The 14,397-nt window shown below is 47.8% G+C and overlaps 1 protein-coding gene across 1 annotated transcript; it reads right to left on the reverse strand.

The window, feature by feature from the left end:
- Positions 1-496: 496 nt before the first annotated feature.
- On the reverse strand, positions 497-13,719 carry LOC130275287 (uncharacterized). The gene is made up of 2 exons (XM_056523098.1): positions 13,573-13,719; positions 497-2,019 (listed from the first exon to the last, which is right to left on the reverse strand). The coding sequence occupies exon 2, from the start codon at positions 1,990-1,992 to the stop codon at positions 778-780; it is 1,215 nt and encodes a 404-aa protein (XP_056379073.1). The 5' UTR covers positions 1,993-2,019; positions 13,573-13,719; the 3' UTR covers positions 497-777.
- Between the last annotated feature and the right edge of the window lie 678 nt (positions 13,720-14,397).

Raw genomic sequence — 14,397 nt, forward strand, 5'->3', positions numbered from 1 at the left:
CAGACAAGACCTCCTAAATAAATACTGACCCCCAGACAAGACCTCCTAAATAAATACTGACCACCAGACAAGACCTCCTAAATAAATACTGACCCCCAGACAAGACCTCCTAAATAAATACTGACCACCAGACAAGACCTCCTAAATAAATACTGACCCCCAGACAAGACCTCCTAAATAAATACTGACCCCCAGACAAGACCTCCTAAATAAATACTGACCCCCATACCAGACCCCTGTAAATAAATGCCTCCAGAACAGACCCCTATAAATAAATAAATACCCCCAGACCAGGGCATTATGTAGGAGACGGGGATCTCGGCCAGCCGGCTCCCCTCCTCCAATACACGCTGGGGCGCGTTAGGAATTAAACTATTTCCAAGAAGAACGCAGCACCTGGTGAACATATTACCCCTCATTTTACAGCTCCTCACCCGCTATATAAGGGGTTTAGTACGGGTGACCTGTGAAACTATGAAAATGACAGCCTCTGAGTAACATTATTTTTATTAATGTTTCTTAAATATATAAAAACATGGTCAATTTGATATGAAGCTGCAGACATTATATATTTGTATCCACAACAAAAGGTACATCTCATCTTATTATCCAAAAGAACAACCAAACTTGCTAGTTAGAAACCGAACCGTATTTCTCTGTATATCTGTAAATCAAAGTCTCCAGACTGTAACATTTTGGCAAAATTTGCAACTTGTTGGAAGCTTTTCCTATAAAGTCTAATAATAGTAACAAGAAAACACCCTCCTAGTCCAGGCCTCAGGTGGCTTTGGCTTCTTTTTTGACGTGAACTTTGGATCTCCTACATTTTTTCTTGGGTTTTTCCTTCATTTTGAGTATTGGTGGAATCGGGGGGCTGGCCTCACCGGGATCCCCTTTACCTTTGAAGAAATAGGAGGTGTTCAGGACCGTCTGGACAAACTTGGTTTCGTCTGCCCTTTGCACGGGACTGAAGCAGAATTTAATATTGTTTTTCCTGGAGTCCTTGAAGTCCGCGGAGGTCGACTGGGACTCTACTATGATGACGTCATTACCGGGACTCAAGGCGGCCTTCTTGGCTCGAATGCGAGATGGTAGAGACAGATCTAGGGCCTCCTCTGAGCATGGCTCCAACACTTTGGCTTTCTTCATGAGGCTCATCAGGGCCAGGTAGGTAAAGCTGACCTCAGTCTGAGTGGAGTTCTCCTTTAAGGTTACTTGTTGGTTGCTTTCAATGCTGGAGAGGCCAACACTGTTGTGTCTGAGACAGGAGAGCTGGGACAGCAGGTGGGTCCCATGGTGGGGCTGTTGGTTTCCCAACCAGTCCCGTACGCCGTTGTGTTGCTCCTGGCCGAGGGGTGGGGAGTCTTCGCAGGTACAATGGGACAACACAAACTTCTTCTGCGTAATGAAGAGGTCTTGACTTTGGTCAGAGATGCCATTCATGTCCTCGATTTGGCCATTGTCCCTTTTGGTCTTGGGGGGAGCGATTGGGGAAGACCTTGGGGTACTGGTCATCATGAGAACGTTGCTTCTATGGAAGGCCAGTGGTTGTCTTCTCCATTGACTGGTTCCATCCTCACTTTTTGACTTGGTCTTGTATTTCGGGTCATTGGGGGTCTTTACATTTCTACTGATTGTCTCCGGAGCGGATCTATGGAGCGGATCAGAACCTTCCACTGACTGGACACTGGGGGGCTTCTTCTTTTTTTTCTTTTTAGTCTTTTTTTGAGGGGACCCTGAAGGGTCAGGTACCTCACGAGTATTTCTGGCAGCCTTCTCCCCCCGTGGGGGGCGGTTCTCATCGGACTCTGTGGGGGTCCTCTTCCTTGATTTGATGGAGGAGTCGCTGATTATATTTGAGTCTTGTCCTTCCTCACCACATAGGGTTACGTTTTCTGTCTCCCATTTGGGGTTGTCGCTCGTCTTGTTGTGTCTGGATTCCTTCTTTTTAAGTTTAGTTTTCATTTTCTTACTTTTCTCCGAATTTTCCATGAGCCGCAGAATTAACCACTTCCCCGGCTGTGAGAAATAAATAAAAAAATACTTTTTATATGGGGCGGGGTTAGAAAAAATACAAAATCTCATGTTATGCACTGCATCCCCATAATGGGGGAGAACATTATCTGTGATGGAGAGAACATTATCTGTGATGGGGGAGGGAGAACATTATCTGTGATGGGGGAGAGAACATTATCTGTGATGGGGGAGAACATTATCTGTGATGGGGGAGAGAATATTATCTGTGATGGAGGAGGGAGAACATTATCTGTGATGGGGGAGAACATTATCTGTGATGGGGGAGAGAATATTATCTGTGATGGAGAGAACATTATCTGTGATGGGGAGAGAACATTATCTGTGATGGAGAGAACATTATCTGTGATGGGGAGGAGAACATTATCTGTGATGGAGAGAACATTATCTGTGATGGGGGAGAGAACATTATCTGTGATGGGGAGAGAACATTATCTGTGATGGAGAGAACATTATCTGTGATGGGGAGAGAACATTATCTGTGATGGAGAGAGCATTATCTGTGATGGGGAGAGAACATTATCTGTGATGGGGAGAGAACATTATCTGTGATGGAGAGAGCATTATCTGTGATGGGGGGAAGAACATTATCTGTGATGGAGAGAACATTATCTGTGATGGGGAGAGAACATTATCTGTGATGGGGGAGAGAACATTATCTGTGATGGGGAGAGAACATTATCTGTGATGGAGAGAACATTATCTGTGATGGGGGAGAACATTATCTGTGATGGGGAGGGAGAACATTATCTGTGATGGGGGAGAACATTATCTGTCATGGGGGAGAGAACATTATCTGTGATGGGGGAGGGAGAACATTATCTGTGATGGGGGAGAGAATATTATCTGTGATGGAGAGAACATTATCTGTGATGGGGAGAGAACATTATCTGTGATGGAGAGAACATTATCTGTGATGGGGGGAAGAACATTATCTGAGATGGAGAGAACATTATCTGTGATGGGGGGGAGAACATTATCTGTGATGGGGAGAGAACATTATCTGTGATGGGGAGAGAACATTATCTGTAATGGGGAGAGAACATTATCTGTGATGGAGAGAACATTATCTGTGATGGGGGGAAGAACATTATCTGTGATGGAGAGAACATTATCTGTGATGGGGGGAAGAACATTATCTGTGATGGGGGAGAGAATATTATCTGTGATGGAGAGAACATTATCTGTGATGGGGGAGAGAACATTATCTGTGATGGGGAGAGAACATTATCTGTGATGGGGAGAGAACATTATCTGTAATGGGGAGAGAACATTATCTTTGATGGGGAGAACATTATCTGTGATGGGGAGAGAACATTATCTGTGATGGGGAGAACATTATCTGTGATGGGGAGAGAACATTATCTGTGATGGGGGAGAGAACATTATCTGTGATGGGGGAGAGAACATTATCTGTGATGGGGAGAACATTATCTGTAATGGGGAGAACATTATCTGTGATGGGGAGAACATTATCTGTAATGGGGAGAGAACATTATCCGTGATGGGGAGAACATTATCTGTGATGGGGAGAACATTATCTGTGATGGGGAGAACATTATCTGTGATGGGGGAGAGAACATTATCTGTGATGGGGGAGAGAACATTATCTGTGATGGGGGAGAGAACATTATCTGTGATGGGGGAGAGAACATTATCTGTGATGGGGGAGAGAACATTATGCAGAACATTACACCCCATATTACCTCTCTGCAGAACATTACACCCCATATTACCTCTCTGCAGAACAGTACACCCCATATTACCTCTCTGCAGAACAGTGCACCCCATATTACCTCTCTGCAGAACAGTGCACCCCACATTACCTCTCTGCAGAACAGTGCACCCCATATTACCTCTCTGCAGAACAGTGCACCCCATATTACCTCTCTGCAGAACATTATACCCCATATTACCTCTCTGCAGAAAATTACACCCCATATTACCTCTCTGCAGAACAGTGCACCCCATATTACCTCTCTGCAGAACAGTGCACCCCATATTACCTCTCTGCAGAACATTGCACCCCATATTACCTCTCTGCAGAACAGTGCACCCCATATTACCTCTCTGCAGAAGATTACACCCCATATTACCTCTCTGCAGAACAGTGCACCCCATATTACCTCTCTGCAGAACAGTGCACCCCATATTACCTCTCTGCAGAACATTACACCCCATATTACCTCTCTGCAGAACAGTGCACCCCATATTACCTCTCTGCAGAACAGTGCACCCCATATTACCTCTCTGCAGAAAATTACACCCCATATTACCTCTCTGCAGAACATTACACCCCATATTACCTCTCTGCAGAACATTACACCCCATATTACCTCTCTGCAGAACAGTGCACCCCACATTATATCTCCATGTAGTGCCCCCCACATTATATCCCCATGTAGTGCACCCCACATTATATCCCCATGTAGTGCCCCCCACATTATATCTCCATGTAGTGCCCCCCACATTATATCCCCATGTAGTGCCCCCCACATTATATCTCCATGTAGTGCCCCCCACATTATATCCCCATGTAGTGCACCCCACATTATATCCCCATGTAGTGCACCCCACATTATATCCTCATGTAGTGCACCTCACATTATATCCCCATGTAGTGCACCACACATTATATCTCCATGTAGTGCACCACACATTATATCCCCATGTAGTGCCCCCCACATTATATCCCCATGTAGTGCACCCCACATTATATCCCCATGTAGTGCCCCCCACATTATATCCCCATGTAGTGCACCCCACATTATATCCCCATGTAGTGCACCCCACATTATATCCCCATGTAGTGCACCCCACATTATATCCCCATGTAGTGCACCCCACATTATATCCCCATGTAGTGCACCTCACATTATATCCCCATGTAGTGCACCCCACATTATATCCCCATGTAATGCACCTCACATTATATCCCCATGTAGTGCACCCCACATTATACCCCCATGTAGTGCACCCCACATTATATCCCCATGTAGTGCACCACACATTATATCTCCATGTAGTGCACCCCACATTATATCCCCATGTAGTGCACCCCACATTATATCCCCATGTAGTGCACCACACATTATATCTCCATGTAGTGCACCTCACATTATATCCCCATGTAGTGCACCCCACATTATATCCTCATGTAGTGCACCCCACATTATATCCCCATGTAGTGCACCCCACATTATATCCCCATGTAGTGCACCCCACATTATATCCCCATGTAGTGCACCCCACATTATATCCTCATGTAGTGCACCCCACGTTATATCCCCATGTAGTGCACCACACATTATATCCCCATGTAGTGCACCCCACATTATACCCCCATGTAGTGCACCCCACATTATATCCCCATGTAGTGCACCTCACATTATAACCCTTATGTAGTGCCCCCTACATTATATCCCCATGTAGTGCACCCCACATTATATCCCCGTGTAGTGCACCCCACATTATATCCCCATGCAGTGCCCCCCACATTATATCCCCATGTAGTGCACCCCACATTATATCTCCATGTAGTGCCCCCCCACATTATATCCCCATGTAGTGCACCCCACATTATATCTCCATGTAGTGCACCCCACATTATATCCCCATGTAGTGCACCCCACATTATATCCCCGTGTAGTGCACCCCACATTATATCTCCATGTAGTGCCCCCCACATTATATCCCCATGTAGTGCACCACACATTATGTCCCCATGTAGTGCCCCCCACATTATACCCCCATGTAGTGCACCCCACATTATATCCCCATGTAGTGCACCACACATTATGTCCCCATGTAGTGCCCCCCACATTATGCCCCCATGTAGTGCACCCCACATTATACCCCCATGTAGTGCACCCCACATTATATCTCCATGTAGTGCCCCCCACATTATATCCCCATGTAGTGCACCCCACATTATATCTCCATGTAGTGCCCCCCACATTATATCCCCATGTAGTGCACCCCACATTATACCCCCATGTAGTGCACCCCACATTATATCCCCATGTAGTGCACCTCACATTATATCCCCATGTAGTGCCCCACACATTATATCCCCATGTAGTGCACCCCACATTATATCCCCATGTAGTGCACCCCACATTATATCCCCATGTAGTGCACCCCACATTATATCCCCATGTAGTGCACCTCACATTATATCCCCATGTAGTGCCCCACACATTATATCCCCATGTAGTGCACCACACATTATATCCCCATGTAGTGCCCCCCACATTATATTCACATGTAGTGCACCCCACATTATATCCCCATGTAGTGCACCCCACATTATATCCCCATGTAGTGCACCCCACATTATATCCCCATGTAGTGCACCTCACATTATATCCCCATGTAGTGCACCTCACATTATATCCCCATGTAGTGCACACCACATTATATCCCCATGTAGTGCACCTCACATTATATCCCCATGTAGTGCACCCCACATTATACCCCCATGTAGTGCACCTCACATTATATCCCCATGTAGTGCACCTCACATTATATCCCAGTGTAGTGTACCTCACATTATATCTCCATGTAGTGCCCCCCACATTATATCCCCATGTAGTGCACCCCACATTATATCCCCATGTAGTGCACCTCACATTATATCCCCATGTAGTGCACCACACATTATATCCCCATGTAGTGCACCCCACATTATATCCCCATGTAGTGCACCTCACATTATATCCCCATGTAGTGCCCCCCACATTATATCCCCATGTAGTCCCCCCCACATTATATCCCCATGTAGTGCACCTCACATTATATCCCCATGTAGTGCACCCCACATTATATCCCCATGTAGTGCACCCCACATTATACCCCCATGTAGTGCCCCCCACATTATATCCCCATGTAGTGCACCTCACATTATATCCCCATGTAGTGCACCTCACATTATATCCCCATGTAGTGCACCTCACATTATACCCCCATGTAGTGCACCTCACATTATATCCCCATGTAGTGCACCTCACATTATATCCCCATGTAGTGCACCCCACACATTATATCCCCATGTAGTGCACCCCACACATTATATCCCCATGTAGTGCCCCCCACATTATATCCCCATGTAGTGCCCCCCACATTATATCTCCATGTAGTGCACCCCACATTATATCCCCATGTAGTGCACCCCACATTATATCCCCGTGTAGTGCACCCCACATTATATCCCCATGTAGTGCACCCCACATTATATCCCCGTGTAGTGCACCCCACATTATATCCCCGTGTAGTGCACCCCACATTATATCTCCATGTAGTGCACCCCACATTATATCCCCATGTAGTGCACCTCACATTATATCCCCATGTAGTGAACCCCACATTATATCCCCATGTAGTGCACCCCACATTATATCCCCATGTAGTGCACCTCACATTATATCCCCATGTAGTGCATCCCACATTATATCCCCATGTAGTGCACCCCACATTATATCCCCATATAGTGCCCCCCACATTATATCCCCATGTAGTGCACCCCACATTATATCTCCATGTAGTGCACCCCACATTATACCCCCATGTAGTGCACCCCACATTATATCTCCATGTAGTGCACCCCACATTATATCTCCATGTAGTGCACCCCACATTATATCTCCATGTAGTGCACCCCACATTATATCTCCATGTAGTGCACCTCACATTATATCCCCATGTAGTGCACCCCACATTATATCCCCATGTAGTGCACCCCACATTATATCCCCATGTAGTGCACCCCACATTATATCCCCATGTAGTGCACCCCACATTATATCTCCATGTAGTGCCCCTCACATTATATCCCCATGTAGTGCCCCTCACATTATATCCCCATGTAGTGCACCCCACATTATACCCCCATGTAGTGCCCCTCACATTATATCCCCATGTAGTGCACCCCACATTATATCCCCATGTACTGCCCCACATTATATCCACATGTAGTGCACCCCACATTATATCCCCATGTAGTGCACCCCACATTATATCCACATGTAGTGCACCCCACATTATATCCCCATGTAGTGCACCTCACATTATATCCCCATGTAGTGCACCTCACATTATATCCCCATGTAGTGCACCACACATTATACCCCCATGTAGTGCACCCCACATTATATCCCCATGTAGTGCACCACACATTATACCCCCATGTAGTGCCCCCCACATTATATCCCCATGTAGTGCACCCCACATTATATCTCCATGTAGTGCACCCCACATTATACCCCCATGTAGTGCACCCCACATTATATCTCCATGTAGTGCACCCCACATTATATCTCCATGTAATGCACCCCACATTATATCCCCATGTAGTGCACCCCACATTATATCCCCATGTAGTGCCCCTCACATTATATCCCCATGTAGTGCCCCTCACATTATATCCCCATGTAGTGCACCCCACATTATACCCCCATGTAGTCCCCCCCCACATTATGCCCCCATGTAGTGCACCCCACATTATACCCCCATGTAGTGCCCCCCACATTATATCCCCATGTAGTGCCCCTCACATTGTATCCCCATGTAGTGCCCCTCACATTATATCCACATGTAGTGCACCCCACATTATATCCCCATGTAGTGCACCCCACATTATATCCACATGTAGTGCACCCCACATTATATCCCCATGTAGTGCACCCCACATTATACCCCCATGTAGTGCACCCCACATTATATCCCCATGTAGTGCACCTCACATTATATCCCCATGTAGTGCACCTCACATTATATCTCCATGTAGTGCACCCCACATTATACCCCCATGTAGTGCACCTCACATTATATCCCCATGTAGTGCACCTCACATTATATCCCCATGTAGTGCATCCCACATTATATCCCCATGTAGTGCACCTCACATTATATCCCCATGTAGTGCCCCCCCACATTATATCTCCATGTAGTGCACCTCACATTATATCCCCATGTAGTGCACCCCACATTATATCCCCATGTAGTGCCCCCCACATTATATCTCCATGTAGTGCACCCCACATTATATCTCCATGTAGTGCACCTCACATTATATCCCCATGTAGTGCACCCCACATTATATCTCCATGTAGTGCACCTCACATTATATCCCCATGTAGTGCACCCCACATTATATCTCCATGTAGTGCACCCCACATTATACCCCCATGTAGTGCACCACACATTATATCCCCATGTAGTGCACCCCACACATTATATCTCCATGTAGTGCACCTCACATTATATCCCCATGTAGTGCACCTCACATTATATCCCCATGTAGTGCACCCCACATTATATCTCCATGTAGTGCACCTCACATTATATCCCCATGTAGTGCACCTCACATTATATCCCCATGTAGTGCACCCCACATTATATCTCCATGTAGTGCACCTCACATTATATCCCCATGTAGTGCACCCCACATTATATCCCCATGTAGTGCACCCCACATTATATCTCCATGTAGTGCACCTCACATTATATCCCCATGTAGTGCACCCCACATTATATCCCCATGTAGTGCACCACACATTATATCCCCATGTAGTGCACCCCACATTATATCCACATGTAGTGCCCCCCACATTATATCTCCATGTAGTGCACCTCACATTATATCCCCATGTAGTGCACCCCACATTATATCCCCATGTAGTGCACCTCACATTATATCCCCATGTAGTGCACCACACATTATATCCCCATGTAGTGCACCCCACATTATATCCCCATGTAGTGCACCCCACATTATATCCCCATGTAGTGCACCCCGCATTATATCTCCATGTAGTGCACCCCACATTATATCCCCATGTAGTGCACCCCGCATTATATCTCCATGTAGTGCCCCCCACATTATATCCCCATGTAGTGCACCCCACATTATATCCCCATGTAGTGCACCCCACATTATATCCCCGGGTAGTGCCCCCGTTATCCCCATGTAGTGCACCCCACATTATATCCCCATGTAGTGCACCCCACATTATATCCCCGGGTAGTGCCCCCGTTATCCCCATGTAGTGCACCCCACATTATATCCACATGTAGTGCACCCCACATTATATCCACATGTAGTGCACCTCACATTATATCCCCATGTAGTGCACCCCACATTATATCTCCATGTAGTGCACCCCACATTATATCTCCATGTAGTGCACCTCACATTATATCCCCATGTAGTGCACCCCACATTATATCTCCATGTAGTGCACCTCACATTATATCCCCATGTAGTGCACCCCACATTATATCTCCATGTAGTGCACCCCACATTATACCCCCATGTAGTGCACCACACATTATATCCCCATGTAGTGCACCCCACACATTATATCTCCATGTAGTGCACCTCACATTATATCCCCATGTAGTGCACCTCACATTATATCCCCATGTAGTGCACCCCACATTATATCTCCATGTAGTGCACCTCACATTATATCCCCATGTAGTGCACCTCACATTATATCCCCATGTAGTGCACCCCACATTATATCTCCATGTAGTGCACCTCACATTAAATCCCCATGTAGTGCACCCCACATTATATCCCCATGTAGTGCACCCCACATTATATCTCCATGTAGTGCACCTCACATTATATCCCCATGTAGTGCACCCCACATTATATCCCCATGTAGTGCACCACACATTATATCCCCATGTAGTGCACCCCACATTATATCCACATGTAGTGCCCCCCACATTATATCTCCATGTAGTGCACCTCACATTATATCCCCATGTAGTGCACCCCACATTATATCCCCATGTAGTGCACCTCACATTATATCCCCATGTAGTGCACCACACATTATATCCCCATGTAGTGCACCCCACATTATATCCCCATGTAGTGCACCCCACATTATACCCCCATGTAGTGCCCCTCACATTATATCCCCATGTAGTGCACCCCACATTATATCTCCATGTAGTGCACCTCACATTATATCCCCATGTAGTGCACCACACATTATATCTCCATGTAGTGCACCCCGCATTATATCTCCATGTAGTGCACCCCACATTATATCCCCATGTAGTGCACCCCGCATTATATCTCCATGTAGTGCCCCCCACATTATATCCCCATGTAGTGCACCCCACATTATATCCCCATGTAGTGCACCCCACATTATATCCCCGGGTAGTGCCCCCGTTATCCCCATGTAGTGCACCCCACATTATATCCCCATGTAGTGCACCCCACATTATATCCCCGGGTAGTGCCCCCGTTATCCCCATGTAGTGCACCCCACATTATATCCACATGTAGTGCACCCCACATTATATCCACATGTAGTGCACCTCACATTATATCCCCATGTAGTGCACCCCACATTATATCTCCATGTAGTGCACCCCACATTATATCCACATGTAGTGCACCCCACATTATATCCACATGTAGTGCACCCCACATTATATCCACATGTAGTGCACCTCACATTATATCCACATGTAGTGCACCCCACATTATATCCCCATGTAGTGCACCTCACATTATATCCCCATGTAGTGCACCCCACATTATATCTCCATGTAGTGCACCCCACATTATATCCCCATGTAGTGCACCTCACATTATATCCCCATGTAGTGCACCCCACATTATATCCCCATGTAGTGCACCTCACATTATATCCCCATGTAGTGCACCTCACATTATATCTCCATGTAGTGCACCCCACATTATATCCCCATGTAGTGCACCTCACATTATATCCCCATGTAGTGCACCTCACATTATATCCCCATGTAGTGCACCACACATTATATCCCCATGTAGTGCACCCCACATTATACCCCCATGTAGTGCCCCACACATTATATCCCCATGTAGTGCCCCCCACATTATATCCCCATGTAGTGCACCTCACATTATATCTCCATGTAGTGCACCACACATTATATCCCCATGTAGTGCACCCCACATTATATCCCCATGTAGTGCACCTCACATTATATCTCCATGTAGTGCACCACACATTATATCCCCATGTAGTGCACCACACATTATATCCCCATGTAGTGCCCCACACATTATATCCCCATGTAGTGCCCCCCACATTATATCCCCATGTAGTGCACCTCACATTATATCTCCATGTAGTGCACCTCACATTATATCCCCATGTAGTGCACCCCACACATTATATCCCCATGTAGTGCACCCCACATTATATCCCCATGTAGTGCACCCCACATTATATCCCCATGTAGTGCACCCCACATTATATCCCCATGTAGTGCACCACACATTATATCCCCATGTAGTGCACCTCACATTATATCCCCATGTAGTGCACCCCACACATTATATCCCCATGTAGTGCACCCCACATTATATCCCCATGTAGTGCACCCCACATTATATCCCCATGTAGTGCACCCCACATTATATCCCCATGTAGTGCACCACACATTATATCCCCATGTAGTGCCCCCCACATTATATCCCCATGTAGTGCACCTCACATTATATCCCCATGTAGTGCACCCCACATTATATCCCCATGTAGTGCACCCCACATTATATCCCCATGTAGTGCCCCTCACATTATATCTCCATGTAGTGCACCCCACATTATATCCCCATGTACTGCCCCACATTATATCCACATGTAGTGCACCCCACATTATATCCCCATGTAGTGCACCCCACATTATATCCCCATGTAGTGCACCCCACATTATATCCCCGGGTAGTGCCCCCGTTATCCCCATGTAGTGCACCCCACATTATATCCCCATGTAGTGCACCCCACATTATATCCCCGGGTAGTGCCCCCGTTATCCCCATGTAGTGCACCCCCACATTATATCCCCATGTAGTGCACCCCACATTATATCCACATGTAGTGCACCTCACATTATGTCCCCATGTAGTGCACCACACATTATATCCCCATGTAGTGCACCCCACATTATATCCCCATGTAGTGCACCACACATTATATCCCCAAGTAGTGCACCCCACATTATATCCCCATGTAGTGCACCCCACATTATATCCACATGTAGTGCACCACACATTATATCCCCATGTAGTGCACCACACATTATATCCCCATGTAGTGCACCCCACATTATATCCCCATGTAGTGCACCCCACATTATATCCACATGTAGTGCACCTCACATTATATCCCCATGTAGTGCCCCTCACATTATATCCCCATGTAGTGCACCCCACATTATATCCCCATGTAGTGCACCCCACATTATATCCCCATGTAGTGCCCCCGTTACCCCCATGTGGTGCCCCCGTTACCCCGTTCCTGGCCCCCGTTTTCCCCCATGTAGTGCCCCCGTTACCCCCATGTAGTGCACCCCACATTATATCCCCATGTAGTGCCCCCGTTACCCCCATGTAGTGCCCCCGTTACCCCCATGTAGTGCACCCCACATTATATCCCCATGTAGTGCCCCCGTTACCCCCATGTAGTGCCCCCGTTACCCCCATGTAGTGCCCCGTTACCCCGTTCCTGGCCCCGGTATTCTCACCTGCAGATGTGGCGCGCAAATAATCCCCCGCGGTCCCGGCAGCCGCTGAGGTCACGTGGTGTATGGGAGAGGGGGGGGGGGGCAGCAAGAGAGGAAATAGCGGGGTGAGCGGTATAAGCGGCTCCTGATATCACCCGGTAATAACACCCGGTAATACACCCGGTAATACACCGTGCTGAGCTGTGCCGGGGGATGCGGGGTCAGTGCGGGGTCAGCCCCGGGTCACGGCCCCTCCCTGGAGGTTATATTGTTATTACAGTCTATGCTACATTGTGTCATCTGCAGCATCAGATACAACAGCAGAACAACGCCACAGACCAGGGCAGCGACATGGAGGAGGGGGATGGGGACCCCGGAGGAGAGGGAGGAGGACCCCAGAGGAGAGGGGTGAGGAGGAGAGGGATGAGGACCCCGGAGGAGAGGGATGAGGAGGAGAAGGAGGAGAAGGGCCCCAGAGGAGAGGATGAGGACCCCGGAGGAGAGGGGTGAGGACCCCGGAGGAGAGGGATGAGGGGGACCCCGGAGGAGAGGGAGGAGGAGGAGAGGGAGGAGAAGGGCCCCAGAGGAGAGGATGAGGACCCCGGAGGAGAGGGGTGAGGACCCCGGAGGAGAGGGATGAGGGGGACCCCGGAGGAGAGGGAGGAGGAGGAGAGGGAGGAGAAGGGCCCCAGAGGAGAGGATGAGGACCCCGGAGGAGAGGGGTGAGGACCCCGGAGGAGAGGGATGAGGGGGACCCCGGAGGAGAGGGAGGAGGAGGAGAGGGAGGAGAAGGGCCCCAGAGGAGAGGGAGGAGGAGGAGAGGGATGAGGAGGATGAGGACCCCGG

The sequence above is a fragment of the Hyla sarda genome, chromosome 6, assembly GCF_029499605.1.
Source record: "Hyla sarda isolate aHylSar1 chromosome 6, aHylSar1.hap1, whole genome shotgun sequence".
In the NCBI taxonomy this organism is placed as follows: Eukaryota; Metazoa; Chordata; class Amphibia; order Anura; family Hylidae; genus Hyla; species Hyla sarda.

Coding starts and splice junctions, on each gene's coding strand:
- LOC130275287 (XM_056523098.1), bottom strand. CDS start 1,992: ATGGAAAATTCGGAGAAAAGTAAGAAAATGAAAACTAAACTTAAAAAG.